Source organism: Siphateles boraxobius, unplaced genomic scaffold (genome assembly GCF_051911475.1).
Source record: "Siphateles boraxobius isolate OS27281-9 unplaced genomic scaffold, OSU_SipBor_1 111, whole genome shotgun sequence".
Lineage (NCBI taxonomy): Eukaryota > Metazoa > Chordata > Actinopteri > Cypriniformes > Leuciscidae > Siphateles > Siphateles boraxobius.
In genome coordinates this window covers 282,396-301,744 of record NW_027508713.1, presented here as the reverse complement: position 1 = coordinate 301,744, position 19,349 = coordinate 282,396, and the positions used below count along the sequence as shown (strand labels likewise).

General features: G+C 40.4%; 1 protein-coding gene and 1 long non-coding RNA gene across 5 annotated transcripts in view; both read right to left on the bottom strand.

The window, feature by feature from the left end:
• Positions 1–19,349, bottom strand: part of LOC143705652 (polymeric immunoglobulin receptor) — a 232,995-nt gene that overhangs the window by 24,643 nt on the left and 189,003 nt on the right. For 2 of the 4 annotated variants that reach the window (XM_077197509.1, XM_077197510.1), the window contains exon 3: positions 10,757–11,059. The exons of 1 other annotated variant lie outside the window; for it this stretch is intronic. In XM_077197509.1, coding sequence (XP_077053624.1) covers positions 10,757–11,059 — 303 coding nt within the window. Of the gene's footprint in view, positions 1–10,756; positions 11,060–11,136; positions 11,421–19,349 lie in introns of those variants that run through there. One more of the 4 variants, XM_077197511.1, reaches the window with a different exon arrangement.
• On the bottom strand, positions 1,146–2,149 carry LOC143706627 (uncharacterized). The gene is made up of 3 exons (XR_013193000.1): positions 1,933–2,149; positions 1,549–1,845; positions 1,146–1,464 (listed from the first exon to the last, which is right to left on the bottom strand). It is a non-coding gene; the product is annotated as an uncharacterized LOC143706627 (long non-coding RNA).

Below are 19,349 nucleotides of genomic sequence, written 5' to 3'. Positions count from 1 at the left end.
AAGCTCGCACCACGATGCACAGCAGCTGGTGCAATTATCGCATGCATTGTGCATTCGCTCGTTTAGTTTACACTCTAAGTGGATTGATCGCTCAAGCGAGATCCCCCATTCATCAGTCATTACGTACGCAGTAGTAACTGACAAAGGGGAACTAAATTGAAACCAAAACTGAACGTGACAGACTCCGAACCTTCAGCTCATTTCTGTGGTTTTGATCTGGAATAAACAGTCTGTTCATCAACACAATAAAACACCTCCAGTCTCTTTATACCAGGTGTCCAGTATTTCTTCTGTCCTGTTTAGCTTGTCTGACGGGGTTTGTCAAATGTAATGTCAAACCTGCACGGTGCAAGATAAAATATACTCGGTTCAATATATTGTGCTTTTTTAAATTAATTTGGTGCTATTAAATGCAGCAGAGTGAATGACACTTGGGTCTGCTTTGTGTCACATGAAGGTGATTTTTTGCTGCTTGCAAATGGACTCTTTTGAGGAGAAAGCTGACTGCGAGCCAATGATTTCCCACAGGCTTCTTTACATTATAACTGTTTTGAAAAGATGATCTCTGTAAAGCCATGAATCATGCTAATTAACTGAGATTGCCCCCCAGAAGTCTCTATGGTTCTTACATGATCTCTGATCAGTTTTATACATTTATAAACGTTTTAATTAGACATTTGCAATGTGTTTGTAAAAGGGGGTTTTATGCCTGTTTGGCATGAGTTTTTGTTGCATTTACACTGTTTTGACCAGCAGGAGTCACCAGCATGTGGCTTTTCGAACGCTTCGAAACAGTGAATCCTTTGTCGAAGCAATTGGTTCAATTGATTCAAAAATCAATTAAATACCCTTCAGGTAGTCTCGGGTTTGGTACCCCGGGTCCACATGACAGCATACACATTACCAATTTTTTATGCAACCCATGCCCCTATCAAACTAAACTGCGCTGTGAAAGAACCCAAAAAATGTATAATAATCCTGGAGATCTTGATTAGTTGGTTCAGGTGTGTTTAATTAGGATTGAAGCTAAACTCTGCAGGACAGTGACCCTCTAGGAGTCAATCACAAATAACATTAAATCAAAATCTGCCACATACACAGACTGTAGATACTTTAGAACCAGATATGACTGTTTGTCTCACTTACCTATAATATGCAGATGAACAGTATTAATAATGGAGTAACTGTATGAGTGTCTGTGGATCCAAACTCCACATAAATAAACTCCTCCATCATCTGGAGTCACAGCAGAAATTCTCACATTGAAGAGATTTTTATGTCTGTCATCAGAAACACTGAATCTTTCGGTCTTCTTCGAGGTGCTGTAAATCGTCTCAATTGAGTCTGTTCCTTCTTTGAATATGAACTTGGGATCATTAATATGATTCTGTGAATATTCACAGCTGAAGGTTGCAGTTTCTCCAATATTCACCATCACCCTCTTTGACACTTTACAACATGAATCTGTCATTCAAAAAAATTTTTTTTTTATAAATGTAAAATCTTTGAAATAGTTTTACCACACAAAGACTTCTTAAAATGACTGACCTTCTTCCACATTCAAAGTCATATATATTCGCCACTTGTGAAGGACTTCAATTGCGTATCTTCCAGCATCATGTTTGTTCAGTTCTTTGATGTGGATCATGAGTTTCCCCTCATTGTTACAAAACAGTGTGAATCGTCCTTCATTAATTAAATTATCATGTTTCATATCATTTATTATTGTTCTCCATTCAGGTAATTTGGCCATATATTTAGCGGAGTTACTGAACCAGAGTTTCCCAGAATCAACAAGAAGACTTCCTCCAGAATATCCAGTGACACTGACGCATCTCACTGCACCTGTCAATCAGATTGATACTGTGATCAGAAACCTCATGAACAGAAAACAGCATCATTACTGCAGTGATGAAAGAGAAAAGCTCTGACCTGAGATCAGGGAGAAAGTGAAGAAGATGAGGAGGATCTTCATTGTGAGTTGAGTTCAGTCTTCTTTATGCTGAATGTTCTCTGTGTGAATCTCTCTGTCTCTACATCTGTCTGCTTTAGTTCCTTCCTCTTTCTTCAGCTCTTTATCAGTAATGATCAGCTTTACTGGCTCCTCCCACCATCAGCACTGACTGAATATTACATTAATCACACTGAAAGAGCGCCACCTAGTGGAGGTTAAGGTGTCTGACACTGAGAGCTCATACAGCAGGGGTCGGCAAGTAATTTTGGCATCGGACCAAAACATTGTTTTGCCACTAGGTGGCTGGCCAGAACATAGTCAAAGGATTGACTAAGTGAAAAATGCAACTAGAATTGCCTGTGTCAGACTGTTACAGTGTATTTTGTAGCTGATAGTGAGCTGTTTCTCTGTGTTAAATCCTGTATTGGGACAGTCATTAACAAAAAGCCACATTTGTGTGGCGATGTCTGGGTTTTACACTGGATATATTAATAAAGCAGTAGTGACATTCAACCTGGCAAGTATCTTCATTCACCAACTTGCAACCCAGACCGCCTCGCTAAAACATATATATGTGGGGGATGCGGAATGGATAAAAATAACTCAAAAAATAAAAGAGGACTTGTGTAAGCCCATTAATGGCATGTTTGAGTCATGCTCTTAACAAAATATGTTTTATTTCCTCTTTCCATATTGTGAATAATAAATGTGTATCATTTTAATTTGCTTGTTACAGAATGGAGCCTAACTTATTGTAATAGTTATTTGACGTAGCCTACTTTTACACTCAGAATTATTCCTTGGCATTCTCACTTACTAAACTGCATTTTTTTATTGTTTGCATGCTGGAGGTATGCTAGTACGTCGTGTGCTGAGTGATGTTAACATTTAAGCTAGCTGGTGAGTGAAAATGGCACCATCAAAGAGTCTAAAGAGGAAAGTTGACAGCAAAAATGGGGCATACAAAAAGAATGGAGAGACAACTATGCATTCATTTAACCTATGAATGATCAAGCATCCATGATCAAGATTTTATTGTTTGTTTGTTGATTGTCTTATCAATCTTTTTGATAAAAAGGAAGCTGAATTCACGTGTTGATGCAGAGGCCACTTTTGGCCCGTGGACCACCTGCTGCCGACCACTGTCATACAGGTTTCAACTTCTCTTCATAAGGACAAATTACACTGCAGATAATTCATAAGCATTATTAAAATCTTCCTCAAGAGGGCGACATACAGTATAATTTTCATGTAAGTTCACTCCCTAGAGAGCCTGTATTAAAAAAAAAAAAAACCTTTGAAATGCAAACAATAAAATACATGCATCTGATACTTTGGGTTCTTAACATTTTTATCAATTGTGAAAAACATGAACAGCTTTTTTTTCATAGGAGCAAAAAGACCAGATCTGGATTTTGACTATAATAACATCAACGTTTGATGTGTATTCAGCACCTCGGACAGCATCTGTCAGAGAAACATCAGCATCACTGATGACAGGTGAACTCTTTATTTTTGAACATACAGGAGGCGAATAAATCTGTGCCATTTACATTTCATTATTTCAGAACACAAAGAAAATTATGTTCTGTGTCAACTACCATACACCACAACTACATAAAACTAATTTTAATGAAACCAAGAAATGTAATGTTTAGTCTTTGAAATTATAATGTAAATAGGACATTAACTTATATCTGCCACTGGATGGAGCCAGGGAGTTTAATAAGAAAGCTGTTTGTGTGTTTACTGAATGTGTTATAAGTCTATAATAATGCAATAGTGAACAGGACATCACAAACATTAGAGAGGTTGTCCAGAGGTTTTCACAGCATCTTTTCATAGTCTTTAAAAAGTTCAATGCCTTTATTGTCTCTTTAAATCACACTATCCCTCAAATATTTTTTTATTTTCTTCTGTTTTATATTCTGAAAGGCTGAATAGCAAAATCCCCAGTTAAATCAACACTGCTCAGAGTACATATGGTCCCACTCTGGAGTGTTAAAGGGATAGTTCACCCAAAAAGGAAAATTCTGTCAGTATTTACTCACCCTCATGTTGTTCCAACCCCGTAAGACCTTCGTTCATCTTCGGAACACGAATTAAGATATTTTTGATGAAATCTGAGAGCTGGATCACTCCTCCATAGGCTTCTTCAGGGATTGAACTTGCCGGCCTCGAAAAGTTATTAAAGACATTGTCAAAAAAATTATACAAATTTATTATACAATAAAATAGTCCAAGTGACTACAGTGGCTCAATCTTAAGTTTATCAAGCAACGAGAATACTTTTTGTGCGCAAAAACAAACAAAAATAACAACTTTATTTCAACTATTCATTTCCTTCTCTATGGGCCTCTAGTCACTTAACTTAGAGCTCCGTAGAGCTACGTCACACGTAGGCTCACTATTGGCCGACGGTGGTCATGTGTGTGACGCGTGTGACGTACAACAACAGAAGCGTACGCTGTAAAATTAGGGAACTACACTAGTGAACTGACTCGAGGCCCACAGAGAAGGAAATGAATAGTTTAAATAAAGTCGTTATTTTAGTTTATTTTTTTTTTTTCACTTGGACTATTTTAACGATGTCTTTATTAACTTTTCGGGGCCTGCAAGTTCAATCCCTGAAGAAGCCTATGGAGGAGTGATCCAGCTCTCAGATTTAATCAAAAATATCTTATTTTGTGTTCTGAAGATGAACGAAGGTCTTACGGGGTTGGAACAACATGAGGGTGAGTAAATACTGACAGAATTTTCATTTTTGGGTGAACTATCCCTTTAAAGTAACTCTAAACAGTGTTAAAGTTAATGAGATTATTAAGTGTTTAATTAAGTGATGATCACCTGCTGTTAACAAGCAGAATCAATGAAGGAAAGAGAAACACAATAACAACAACTAACTTCAGCCACAGTTTTAGAATAAATCAACTGAAGATAATAAAATACATGAAATCTCTTAAGATCTCAGCAGAGGAGGATTTAATAACTCCACAAACAGCATTACCAGCTCCACTTATTACTAACCAGATTGACTTTATTTATGTCAGACATCTACAGAAGCCCTTTTTGAGAATTAACAGAGTTTCGGATTATTTTTTTTTTTTTTTTGTGAGTTTGTGGTCTTTGTAATAATGTTTACCAAAAAAAATAATTTGAGGCAAAGACAGCCAGGAACAAAAACAATCAGGTAATATATATTTCAGCTTCACAAAGTAGAATAATTCACTAATCTTATCCCAGACCAAAATTGGTTAATTGTTTAGTAAATCATTCTAACGTATGATGATAAATACTGTATCATCTTTGTTTCTGGCTTCCTTTGTAACAATTACGTATTTTTGTAAACATTGTTATAAAAGCCACCAACTCATATAAAAAGTCAAACTGCCCAGCTAAAATAAACACTGATCACCATAATGGCAACCAAACATTTTCAATAACAAATCAATGTCTAAACCTCTGTTAAAGTCCCCCTTAAAGTTAAAGTACCCCATCTATATGTTGTGTTTTTAATTTGATTTAAGACAATGTGTAAATTTATAAGTCAACACCATTGCTGAGTATTTTCTCCTTAAAACTGCAGTGAACCCAAGACAGTTTAAAAAAAGCGGTTTCAAATCGTTGGTATTGATGACATCACAAACTACCTTGTAACGAATTAGGTGAACCAGTGATCTAGAGGTCTACACGCGTCATGTTTCTATGTTTCTAGTCAAGTCAACTCACATTTATTTATTTAGTGCTTTTTACAATACAGATTGTTTCAAAGCAGCTTTACAGAGACAACAGGAAAATGCAACAAAGTTTGTTTAGATGAAAATAGCGTCACAGTCCAGCTTAAGTAAGTTCAGTGATGTTTCTTTTTGTTTTAAAAAAAGTTATTAATTTAGTTTATATATATATATATATATATATATATATATAAAGTGTTCCTGGTTCCAGCTGACCTAATTTATACAGCCTAATAAGAATTTTCTGATTTAATAATCACAATTTATTTGAATAATAGGAATGTATACTATTCTATGTTATTGCCAGGTTAAAGAGATGTGTTTTTAGTCTAGAATTAAACTGACAGCGTGTGTCTGCTTCCCGGACAATGTTAGGAAGACTATTTCAAAATGTTTGTGCTAAATAGGAAAAGGATCTACCGCCAGCAGTCAATTTTGATATTCTTGGAGGTATTATCGACTGGACAGAATTTTGAGATCGCAATAGACGTGAAGGACTATAATGCGTTGAGAGCACACTCAATTCAGTGGAGCTAAACCATTTAGTGCTTAATAAGTAATCAGCAATATTTTCAAATGTATACAATGTTTAATAGGGAGTCAATGCAGTGTTGACAGAACCGGGCTAATATAGTCATACTTACTGGTTCTAGTAAGATCTCTAGCAGCTGCATTTTGGACCAACTGTAGTTTGTTTATTATGCGTGCAGGGCAACCACCCATAAGAGCATTACAATAATCTAGCCTTGAGGTCATGAACGCATGAACTAACTGCTCCGCATTTTTTATTGAAAGCATATGTTGTAATTTAGACATATTTTTAAGATGGAAGAATGCGGTTTTACAGATGCTAGAAGCGTGACTTTCAAATGTAATATTAGTATCAAAGAGCACACCCAGGTTCCTAACCGACGACGAGGACTTGACAGAGCAGCCATCAATTGTTAGACAGTATTCTAGGTTAGTACGTGCAGGGGTTTTTGGTCCAATCATTAGAAACTCATTCCGTTCAGTTCTTGAAATGGAAAGTTTCGTCGGGGCGCTAAGAGATATAGTGCTGAGTATCATTGGCATAATAGTGAAAACTAATCCGATGCTTTCTAATGATATCTACCAAGGATAGCATGTACAGAGTGAACAGCAATGGTCCTAGTACTGAGCCTTGTGGTACTCCATACTGAACTTGTGATCGATAAGACATCTCTTCATTTACTGCTGCAAACTGGCTACAAACTGTCAGATAAGGATGATTTAAACTCTTTAAAGTCTATTTAAAAGAATTTTGTGGTCAATGTTATCAAATTCAGCACTAAGATCGAGTAACACTAATAGAGAGATACAACCATGATCGGATGATAAAAGCAAATAATTTGTGAGAGCACATGAGACCTGTCTCAGTACTATGATACGGTCACGGTTCATGCATTCGCTGTCTCTGTTCTCGTCTTGTGTGTGCGTGTTAGGTGTGGGCGGTGTCGCTGATCACTGCTGCTGATTCCCACTATCCGCGTCTAATCAGCGCGCCAGCTGCAGCTGATCAGCGATCACTATTTAATATCTCTGTTTTCACCCTGTCTTTGTCAGAGAGTTGTGGATGTTCCCGTGTGTTCCTGCCTGTCTCTCGCTGTGTTCCTGCCGGTCTTCAGTTCCTGTGTATTTGTTGTTTGTCCAGCACTCCTCCCCGCTACCCAGTTCCTGGTTCCCGATTTCTGTCTTCATCGCCGTTTTCCCGGATTACTCTTCATCATCTCATATCTTCAGTCTTCACCATTGGACGGTCTGTCCCAGCGTCCCTGTGTTGCCAAGTGCTCATCATCTCTGGACATTATCTCCATCTCACTCCCTCTCACCACCCTGATCACAATAAATATTTTTTACTTGCAATTGAACCATTGTTGTTATTTCACCACAGTACTGTCTAAATCCTGACTGGAAATCCTCACAGATATTTCTTTCTAAAAAGGAACATAGTTGTGAGGATACTGCCTTTTCTAGTGTCTTTGACAGAAAAGGTAGATTCGAGATCAGCCTGTAATTGACTAATTCTCTAGGATCAAGATGCGTCTTTTTAACAAGCGGTTTAATGAAAGCAATCTTAAAAGTTTTTGGTATGCATCCTAATGACAAAGATGAATTAATGATATTGAGAAGAGGATCTATGACCCCTGGAAGCATTAGGGGGGCAGCCAGACTGCGCCCACCCCTCAAACCCAGGACCACCTCGAGGAGCGTACCAGAGACCAGGCAGACAAGAAGAATTTCTAAAAGTAACAATCTTTATTGAATAAAAGCGAGAATTAAAAGTCTTAACGCGGGCTTCGTCTCTCTTTCCAGGGAGGAGGAGGCCGAGGGGTTCACTGCAAGGGCCCGGGTTACTGCCCGCCACAGAGGAGGAAGGAGTCAAACGCCCGTCCGACGTGCAGGTAAGTACCGTGGTAAGTAGACTCTTTTCGGCGTAATACAGGCGGGCAGCGACCCGCGCAAACCAGGGCCGGGGCCACGGGCCAGGAGGGGACTCTCTCCACAGGACAGGTGGGTAGCAGGTTTTTCCCAAGCGTCAACTATTCGGTTGATGTCCGGCACAGGGGGCGATGGAGTCCAGGAGGGGGACTCGCTGCCGGCCAGGAAGGTAGTCGGGTAGGCAGATCCTCTCCGTGTAGGGTGCTCTCCTCCGTGGCGTCACTGAGCAGCAGGTGTGAGGTCCTCCGGATGCCTTTCCGCCCTTGACGGCTCCACCCAGAGACAAGGGTCCCCTCTAACCCAAGATAGAGACAAGTTTATAGGTTCAATTCTATTTCGGTGAAGTAAGGACTTACGGCTGGAGCGGGTGGGTCTGAACAAGCAGCGTTGCTGTGGGGATAGACCTCTCCTCTGAACAGGCAGCACACAGGAAGGCCGAGGCAGACGAATCTTCTATTTAAATAGAAAAAGCCTTTAATACAAGAACGAACATTATCCTTTCGTATAATGGAGAATCGGCTTACGGCTGGACTGGGTTGCTCCACACAGGCACTAGGGCTGGGATGTGTCTCTCCTCCGACCAGGCAGCACCCACGAAGGAGGTGGCAGGAGAATGGCTGGGCTGGGTTGCTCCACACAGGCACTAAGGCTGGGATGTGTCCCTCCTCCGACCAGGCAGCACACACGAAGGCGGTGGCAGGAGAATCTTAAATAGACGGAGCATTTGATACAAGAGCAAACATGATCCTTCCGTATAATGGAGACTCAGGCTTACGGCTGGGCTGGGTGGTTCCCACGGCAACACTAAGGCTGGGGTGTGTTTCTCCTCCGAACAGGCAGCACACACGAAGGCGGCGGCAGAAGAACGTTCTATTTAAATAGACAAGACAAGTTAAACAGGACAATCACACTCCTCTCTCATATCACAGGACCTGGTGGCCGAAATGGAACATACACATTCAACCTGAGGGCTTTGCTCCGTAACGCTGGGCGAGGATGTGGACTGGAGAGTACTGGCGGTTAAGTAAATGTGTAAATCCACACACTGCAACTTCACGTCAAGTCCAATACTTTGTGACCGTTCAATTCGGGCACCGCAATCCACTCTCAAACCTTTGTGCAATAAGGCCAGCACTCACCCACTGTTCAATCCCTCCACTGTTGCGCTGGATCAATACTCAGAAGCTGAAGAGATGCAGAGGACTTCACACCGCATGGAACACAGCGTCTTCAACACTCTTTCACACTCAGCAGAAGATATCAGGGTTTCACAGATGAATCAGTTCACACTCTTGATGGTAATTATATGTGTGGTCAATACACTTCACAATTCCTTATTCAGGTCAATACACAACATGCATTCACACGGATCCGGTGTTTCATTACTTATCTTTCTCTCTCGAGTGATGACATTCTCCAATCTTGACTCAATCTCCAAAGTACACTCACTTCACATCCAATTTACGTTCCAGCTTGTACTCCCACAACCACTGTTGCACCCCTTTCCAGTCAGATCCTCACAGCCGCTCCAAAAATCCCAGCAAATCCAAGCCACTGCCAAAACAATCGATTGCTCCCGGGGAAGTACCACACCTGAATGCCTTTTCCTTTTCCTTTTAACTGCTTCTCTAGGCCGTGTTTCCCAATCACAAATCCCCACACCAAACGCCCGCACCTGGTACCGCTTAGCTAAATCAGCTGCCACTGTCATGGCAACTGACAACAAGCAAACCCGCACGGTGTGTCAGTGAAATTGTCCCGGGGGGGAAACACACTCCCAGCGGAAATTGGTTCCGCTGGATTTGTCACCTTGTGACATACCCCCCCACCAAACTGTTCTAGTCCCTAGAAAAGGGCTCGGCCACCCAGTCTCCGTACCATGTTGGGGGCTGGCCTCGATTACCCCGCTGTGATCGCCTCGGCGGTGAGGCAGGATCTACTTGGCGCGGCTCTGCGCCCAGTCCCCTTGGGACCACTGCCAACCCAACAGCGAGGGCATCGATGGTGTTTCAACCGGGGGGTTTCTCTCTACTGGTTTCGGGTAATTGGGACACGGACGGATCAAATTCCGATGTAACACTCGCTCTGGGCCAGCTCTCCCTTCGGGACGAATGGCATATACAGGCTGGTCTGGGCGAGGTTGCCGCTGTACCACGTATGGTTGGGACTCCCAGCGGTCGCTCAGTTTACCCTTCCCTTGGCGGCGATTGTCCCTTACCAGTACTCTTTCTCCCGGTAGTAACGGTGCCTCCCGGGCTGTTCGATCATACAGCCTCTTATTCTTGACTGCTGCTTGATTTATCCGGCCTGAGACCTGTTCGTAGGCAGTGTGAAGGAACTGTCTTACCTTTGTTGATGTTTAAATGCACTTTAGTGAAGATGTGAGATTCTCCTTCACGTCTCACTACTGGAGCCACTGCAAACAAACACACACGGATATTTAAAGGAATAGTTCACTTTAAAAAAATGAAGATTCTGTCATCACTTACTCACCCTCAACCAGACAGTTGATGGACACAATTTTCATTTTTAAGTGAACTATTCCTTTACCACACATGATTCTGAATATACTGTATTTTCTACAATGAAATCATATGAATTCACTCACTGAAGAGGTCGAGCTGAATTTTGGTGGTCAGGGAGATGAAAGTCAAATGTGTGTCTCTGGTTTCTGCTCCACACCAGTAAACTCCAGCATCTCTCACGCTCACATTACTGATGCTCACTGTAAAAACTCTCTCTTCATTTCTCTCAGATGAAGGACTCATTTCTGTCACTGCAGATGTGCGGATATTTTGACAGATGTGATTATCATCATCTTTGCAGAAATGAACTTTATGTTCCTCTGGGATCTGACAGGTGATGTTGACTTCTTCACCAAGATGAGCAGATTCAGTCACAAATGTTGCATCTGTAATCCCCCAAAAATGCATAAAAAGTTAGCCAATACTTTGTACAATGCCAGATAAAGTATTTCTGGTTCCTCACCATCTCTGACGTCCAGCTGAAGTTCAGTGAAGCTCTCAGTATAGTGAGACACATTCACTCCACATCTGTATGTTCCTGCATCTGCAGCTTTCAGCTCTCTAAAAAACACCATCAAGACTTCTGCTCTGGTGTCGTCATATAAAGAAACATCTCCATTCTCCATCCATTCATCCTGAACTCCTGGAGTCTTCCTCTCTGAACATCCATCTGATTCTTTACAGATGTATTTTGGCTTGGTTTTGTATTGAGGATGTTCACACTTGATCATCATACGACCTCCTGATTGGCCAATCACTCTAGACACGCCCACTTTAGCTGTCAATCACAAATATAATAAAACCTCAAAGACAAATTATGTAATTATAGTTTGATATATTACATATTACATAATTATATTTCACAATTTATATATTATATAATTATGTTTTTTTTTTGTTATTGCCAGATTTGATTGAGTTTGTTCTACTTACTAATAATATGTAGATGAACAGTATTAATAATGTAGAAACTGTACGGTTGACTGTTGATCCAAACTCCACATAAATAAACTCCTCCATCATCTGGAGTCACAGCAGAAATTCTCACACTGAAGAGCTTTTTATGTCTGTCATCAGAAACACTGAATCTTTCGGTCTTCTTCGAGGTGTACATCGTCTCAATAGAGTCTTTTCTTTCTTGAATATGATCTTGGGATTATTAATATGATTCTGTGAATATTCACAGCTGAAGGTTGCAGTTTCTCCAATATTCACCATCACTGTCTTTGACTCTTTACAACATGAATCTATAATTCACATAATAAATATATTTTATGAATATAAAAAAACTTTGAAATGGTTTTTCTACACAAAGACTTCTTAAAATGACTGACCTTCTTCCACATTCAAAGTCATATATTTACGCCACTTGTAAAGGACTTCAATTGCGTATCTTCCAGCATCATGTTGGTTCAGTTCTCTGATGAAGATCATGAGTTTTCCCTCATTGTTTTGAAACAGAGTGAATCTGTGTGAATCTCTCTGTCTCTACATCTGTCTGCTTTAGTTCCTTCCTCTTTCTTCAGCTCTTTATCAGTAATGATCAGCTTTACTGGCTCCTCCCCCCATCAGCACTGACTGAATATTACATTAATCACACTGAAAGAGCGCCACCTAGTGGAGGTTACAGTGTCTGACACTGAGAGCTCATACAGGCTTAATCTTCTCTATAGAAGTACAAATGACACTGAACATAATTCATAAGCATTATTCAAATCTTCCTCTAGAGGGCGACAGTATAATTTTCATGTAAGTTCACTCCCTAGAGCCTGTATAAAAAAAATTGAAATGCACAAAAAAAAAAAAGGATTCTGATTCTTTTTTTTCTTGACATTGAAATCACTTTACAAACATTAACAGCTTTTAGGAGGCTTTTTTTTGGATACTTTATGCATAAAGACAATAATAATATCAAGGTTTGATGTGTATTCAGCACCACGGACAGCAGCTTTGAGAGAAACATCAGCATCACTGATGACAGGTGAACTTTAGTTTTTCTGCTTCCTTCCTTTCATCTCTGATTTGGTCATCAAAAATCTGCATGAACAAAGGCTCTATGTAATTATTAAATTAGATTAAAGTTTCATTCATCCAAAGATTCACTCTTTCTTTTTGAACATAGAGGAGGCGAGTAAATGTGTTATGTGTCAACTACCATACACCACAACTACATAAAACTAATTTTAATGAAACCAAGAAATGTAATGTTTAGTCTTTAAAATTATAATGTAAACAGGACATGAACTTATATCTGCCACTGGATGGAGCCAGAGGGTTTAATAAGAAAGCTGTTTGTGTGTTTACTGAATGTGCTATAAGTCTATAATAATGCAATGGTGAACAGGACATCACAAACATTAGAAAGATTCTCAGAGGTTTTCACAGCATCTTTTCATAGACTTTGAAAAGTTCAAATGTTCCATGATTCTGCTTATTAACATAAGGTGTTCATCACTAATGCTCATTCATCACTTAATAATCACTTAATTATCTCATTAACTTCAACACCGTTCCAGTGTTCATTTTAAGTGGACACATATGTACACTGAGGAGTGTTAATTTAACACTGGGGATTTTGCTTCTGTTTTCTGAAAAGCTGCAGTTTGATTAGTAAAACTACATTTGAGATAAACTGATTACACGTTTACCCAATTTTACCATAAAGCACTGGCAATCACTCCATTGTATTGTGGGTGAGTTTTGCAAAAGAACATTATATTCACATTTTCTTCTGAAAATATACAAATCTAGTCAATTTTGATATCTCAGCTTGTTTTAGAGGTTGTTGTTTAATATAATAATGTATATAATGCGTACTTAGGCATGTCTATAATTTATCTTAGTTAGATGTTGAGTTTGTAAAGATATTTTAGTGATCCACGAGCCTCAGCGCGACCGTTAGTCAAACCACTGCTGTCAAGCTCCAAAAATACCCTTCAAATCATCCATACGCTTCGCTGTGCTAAGTCTTTGTTAGAAGTTAAGTTTAACTTCCTAAAAGTCTCAGCATAGTCCAGTAAAAATGCTTAAGTCTATAACACAATAGATGCCTTTGTCTTGGGAATATAATGATATAATATATTGGGAATATAATGGAGAAAATGTACTCCAACATCTGTTATTCATTAATGGAGGATGGAATTTACTCCCTCCACTTTCCCTTCTTCTCTTTATATGTTATACATTGAGAAGCCTTTTGGGTCTCAAGGACCTAGAGAGATCTTGCCGGATACTGACCATTTATAGACTTGTTATATAATGTATATATGCTATGCTATGATGTAATGTACACTGTAAAAAATATTTTAGCAATTTAGTTATTTCAACTTATTTTTTTGAGTAGAGATAACTAGATTGTCCAGACAACAAGGCATTTTAAGTTTTCTTGTCCTCAACTAGACTGAAAATTGAATGAACAAGTAAAATTGTTATTTTAACTCAAAAATGTATGTTTAAACAACTGCACTAGATTTTCTGTTGAATTAACAAGTATACTTGTTATTTTAACTTATAAATGTAAGTTGAAACAACTGCACTACATTTTCTGCAGGTTTTACTTCAATTATACTCTAATGCATTGATAGTAATCTTGCTGTCTGGTAGACTGCATGGTCTTAAAACCTAAACTTCAACCTTTTAAAACCGCTTCAAACATAAATCTTCAACTTCAACAATGTTTTTACAATTATGAGCACAGATTCATTAAATTACACACACACACAAAAAAAATCCTTACACGTGTCTTCAGAAGAAATAGACTGATACAGAGTAAGTGTGACATTTTATATTGTGAAAGTGATTTTTGTGAGTTTTTAGTTCATAATAAGCGTTTTATAGTCTTGTGTTAACAAATAATATAATAATAAATCATACATTCAATTCATAAGTGCAAATGTACATTAGTAAAAGCATTTTTTTCAGAATTATTCACAGTAAAATCTCCAGTGTTAAATGAACTCTCCTGGGAGTTTATATGGCTTGTTAAAGTTGGGAGTGTTAAAGTTAAAGAGCTAATTAAGTGATTCATTGAGTGATGATTGACCATTATTGAAGACACCTGATGTTAACAAGCAGAATCACCAAAGGAGAATGTCACGTAACACACACAGGAGGCAGAAAATCCAATAGCAGTAGTTTTTAATAGGGTGATCCAAATCGTAGTCTTCCAGGCAGGGGTCAAATCCAAATAATCAAGCAGTCCAAAAACAAGAAACAAAACATGAACAGACAAGAAACCAACCATAAAGTGTGAGGACATCTAACAACAACTCCGTACACATACTGACACAGACAGGGAATATATACACAGATCTAGCAAGACTAACAATGAACAGCTGGGAACAATGATTACGGGGAACAGCTGAGTGCTATGGACTGATAAGTGACAGTGACAGACAGAAGCTGGGAAATGAAGTCAAATGTGACGGACACCGTGAGAACGAGGACCTCTAGTGACAAACAAGGGAAGCACAACCAGACACTGTGACAGAGAAAATCTAATTTTCTAAGCCACCATTATGGTGATTAATGTTTGCTTTAGTTGGTCTTGTGACCCTTAAACTGTTAACATTATATTTTGTTTCGGCTGTTGTATTTGAGTTATAACTGCCAGATAATCAAAGAGAAAAGGTGATCTGACGGTGTTGGTTATGTTTTGACATAATCATTACTTGACTTGCATCACAAAGCTCGTTTAAAGCCTTATCTCTGACTTTAAATGTATAATGTTGATTACAACATCACAGTGATTCTACAGTACAATATTTAGAAATGTCTAAATAATCCAAAGGATTTCTTAAAAGTTGCACTGATAAAAAAAAAAAAAATTAGGCACACACATAAAGAATCAGTGTATGAATCTCAACAATGGTGACAAACAGAATATTCAATTAGGAAAAGGATATTACTAAGACATTTCAGATCATAATTTATTCATACCGCAATGCATGATGGGAGCCATGAATGAGTTTTGATTGGTGGCACCCAGATTGCACTGCAACATGCTTTATAATTGTCACCATTGTTGAGATTCATAGGCTGATTATTGACGTCAGTGTGTCTAAATAAAATCATTTTTCAGAGTGTTTTGATCGGAAAAACTTTTAAGAAATATTTTGGACTATATTAAAAAGCGTGTATATAGTTTGCTATAGAATCACTAAAAAACTCTCAAGTAATGAGTATGTTAAAACATAACCAACACCATCAGAATCACCTTTTCTCTTTGATCATCTGGCAGTTATAACTCTGATACAACTACCAAACAAAATCTAATGTTAACAGTTTAAGAGTCACGAGCCCAATTAAAGCAAACACTGATCGCCATAATGGTGGCTAAAATTTTGATTTTCATAACACCACTTTAGTTGGCCAAACTTATTGGATGTAGTTTAGAAAACTTAACTTTAGTTGGCCAAACTTATTGGATGTAGTTTAGAAAACTTAACTTTAGTTGGACAAACTTAGATTCAAAGATTACTTAACTAAATTAAAACAGTTCACTGTACTTTATAATTTGTCAGGTAAACCTTTCCAAATTTGTCAGGTACACTTTTCAAAATAAGTTAGTTAAACTCAAAAAAACCCATGCAAAAAGATAACACAAAATAATGAGTTAAGTCAACAAACATTTTTTTACAGTGTATGGTTCTATTGGTTAGATCTGTATTACTACCCTTAAACTTTCACAATATATTCTATAACCCAGATATCAGAAGTTGAGATTCTTTACCCCAGCACTGGTGATTTGTTCATTTATACCTTTTTGAATAAAGACCAAGATTGGGCACTTTCGTTGGACAATTTCATTTCCAACAGTCTTCTGAAGACATAAAACAGATCTGTGTGAAGAAAAGATCTAAATTTAACTGATTACTCACAGAAAGTCTTTCTTCTCTCTGATCTTCCTGTTCACATGACAATTCAACCACAAACTTTGTTTTCATTCAAACGGACACGCAGCACCATATAAGGATAAAGAGGAGGAGTCAAAACTGTGCTTAAACCTCATTAAAACTGGGCTTAAACCTCATTAAAATTGTGCTTAAACCTCATTGAAACTGTGCTTAAACCTCCTTAAAACTGTGCTTAAACCTCATTGCCTCTGGCATGTATGTTGTTGTCATTTCCCTTTCAAGGGAACTTCGAGCTGCGTCAAACGCTGCGGGAACGCCCCTGCGTTGTGCGTCATGAAGCACGTATGGAATCAGCCCAATGGAGAGATGAAACGTCATAGGCGGGTGACGTCATCGACCAGGAAACTATAAAGCACCCCAAAAACACAAGCGCATTAGCTTCTGTGCTTTCAGTCGCGCTACATGTGAATCTGTCCCTGTGTGATATTGTCTGTCTTACATACCCTGCACCACACAAACAATTTATCCCTATATATATATATTGAGAGATTATGGCGGACGAACAGCAGTTTAGAAAGTGTGTTCCTCCCTGCTCGCGTTATTTAACGAGCGGGGATACACATGATCTTTGTGTTGTTTGTTTGGGAGTTCAGCATGCCCAGTTTGCTCTCGAGGGAGCAGACTGTGAGCATTGCGAGCGTTTGCCGTTAAGGACGCTCCGCTCCCGCCGATCGCTCTTTGAGGAGAGCGGTTCGGTGCGCGCTCCCCGCGGTTCGGGTCCCGCTTCTGCCGAGGCAGAGCGGCGGCGCTTATCGTGGGGATCGCAGATGGATCTCACAGCGGGGTTTGAGACGGGCTCTGCCTTATCTCTCCCTTCACCTGTGAGATCCAGTGCCTCAGTCCCGGGTTCGGAAGCACGCGCTGCGGTTTCTTCCGCTCGGGCTGAGGCACCAATGCTGCAGCTATCCAGTTCTGAGGAACTTGATGTTGTTAGTGTTGAGGGAGATGTGGAGGATTCGCCACCCCACACTCCTGAGAGTGATGAGCTTATGGAGGTGTTAACAAGAGCTGTTGAAAAACTTAATATTGAATGGCCAGTGACTAGACAGGAGTCTGTTTCTAAATCAAAGTTGGATGAGAGATTTTTGCCGTCACGTGTGCAGCCTCCACGCCGGTGCCTGCCGTTTTTCCATGATCTCCACACCGAGGTGTCGAAATCATGGAGAAAACCGGTGTCATATAGAGTGTTTAGTCCCCAGACTTCAACATACGCTAATATTATGGGAGCCAAGGCTCATGGTTATGGTGCTTTGCCTCGTGTGGAAGAGACGCTTGCGAGCCATCTCTCCCCCGAAGCAGCATCGTCTTTTAAGGCACCGGCATTACCCACCAAGCCTTTAAGAAACACTTCGGCTTTGGTGGGTAAAGCATATTCGGCAGCAGGTCAGGCTGCGTCATGTCTGCATACTATGTCAATCTCGCAGGCATACCAGGCTGATCTGCTAAGGGACATGAGTGAGAGTGAGGAGGTCAGTACTGACGTAGTTCGCGAACTGCGTCAGGCTGCTGATTTATCCCTGCGTGCCACCAGAGAATCGGCCAAATTAATGGGTCGTTCTATGGCAGCTCTGGTGGCCGCAGAAAGACATTTGTGGTTAAATCAGACTAATATTAAAGAGAGAGAAAAAGCTTTTCTTTTAGATGCTCCTCTTTCTCCCATGGGGTTGTTTGGTGATGCTGTGAATTCAGTTATCGATAAATTCCAAGAAGAAAAGAAACAAACTGCAGCTTTTAAAAAGTTTCTTCCCCTTAAAGTTCATGTCCCTGGGGCTGCTGGGCGGGAGCAGCCCCGGCCGTCTTCGAGCTCATCACATAGAGCGCAGCAGAGGCAGAGTGTCGCGTCTCGTGCTCCCCCTGCTGGACAGTGGGCTCAGCCGCGACACTCTCAGCCGAAGCCTTCTCCCAGTAGAACTGATCTGAGGACAGTTATATTGGCTAAGAAGGCTTCGGCTAAGAAGAAGTCCTGACGCCAAGCCGTTCAGGATGCTGAGGGTGGTCCCCACCGAGGCGGAAAGGTGTTCACCTCTTTTTACGGTGCCCATTCCTCCTCGGTGCCCTCAGGGGCTCGTTCTGCCAACCCCGCCTTTATGCCGGGGCACAGACGATCCCAGCGAGCGCTTTCCCGAGGGACGCTCGCTCCCTCTGAGGAGGGTCTCAGAGCGGTCAGACCAGTTGTTCCCTGCCGGTGCGCCGTTACAGGGCGCTGCGTCTGCTGCTCAAGTTACACCAGAGGCCAGTCTCGAGAGGCTGGTACCCTTAGTAGAATTTCTGGCAGAGTGGAAAAGCCTTCCAAAAATATCTCATTGGGTCCTGCAGACAGTAGAAAAGGGTTATGCTATCCAGTTCAGGTGTCGTCCACCAAAATTCAGAGGGGTTCTGCACACAGTGGTGGGCCCCGAGCAGGCTCTGGTATTGGAACAAGAGGTGAAAACGCTCCTTCAAAAAGAGGCTATAGAACGGGTTCCTCCTCCCAGTTTGGAGTCAGGTTATTACAGCCGATATTTCATCGTTCCAAAGAAGGATGGGGGGTTGCGTCCAATTTTAGACCTGCGCATATTGAATCGCTCGGTAGGGAAGCTAAAATTCAAGATGCTCACTATCAAGCAGATCGTGTCTCAAATCAGGTCCGTGGACTGGTTTGTCACGATAGATCTGAAGGACGCATACTTCCATGTGTCCATCCTTCCACAACACAGGAAGTTCCTGAGGTTCGCCTTCGGGGGCGAGGCGTACCAGTACAGGGTTCTTCCGTTTGGCCTAG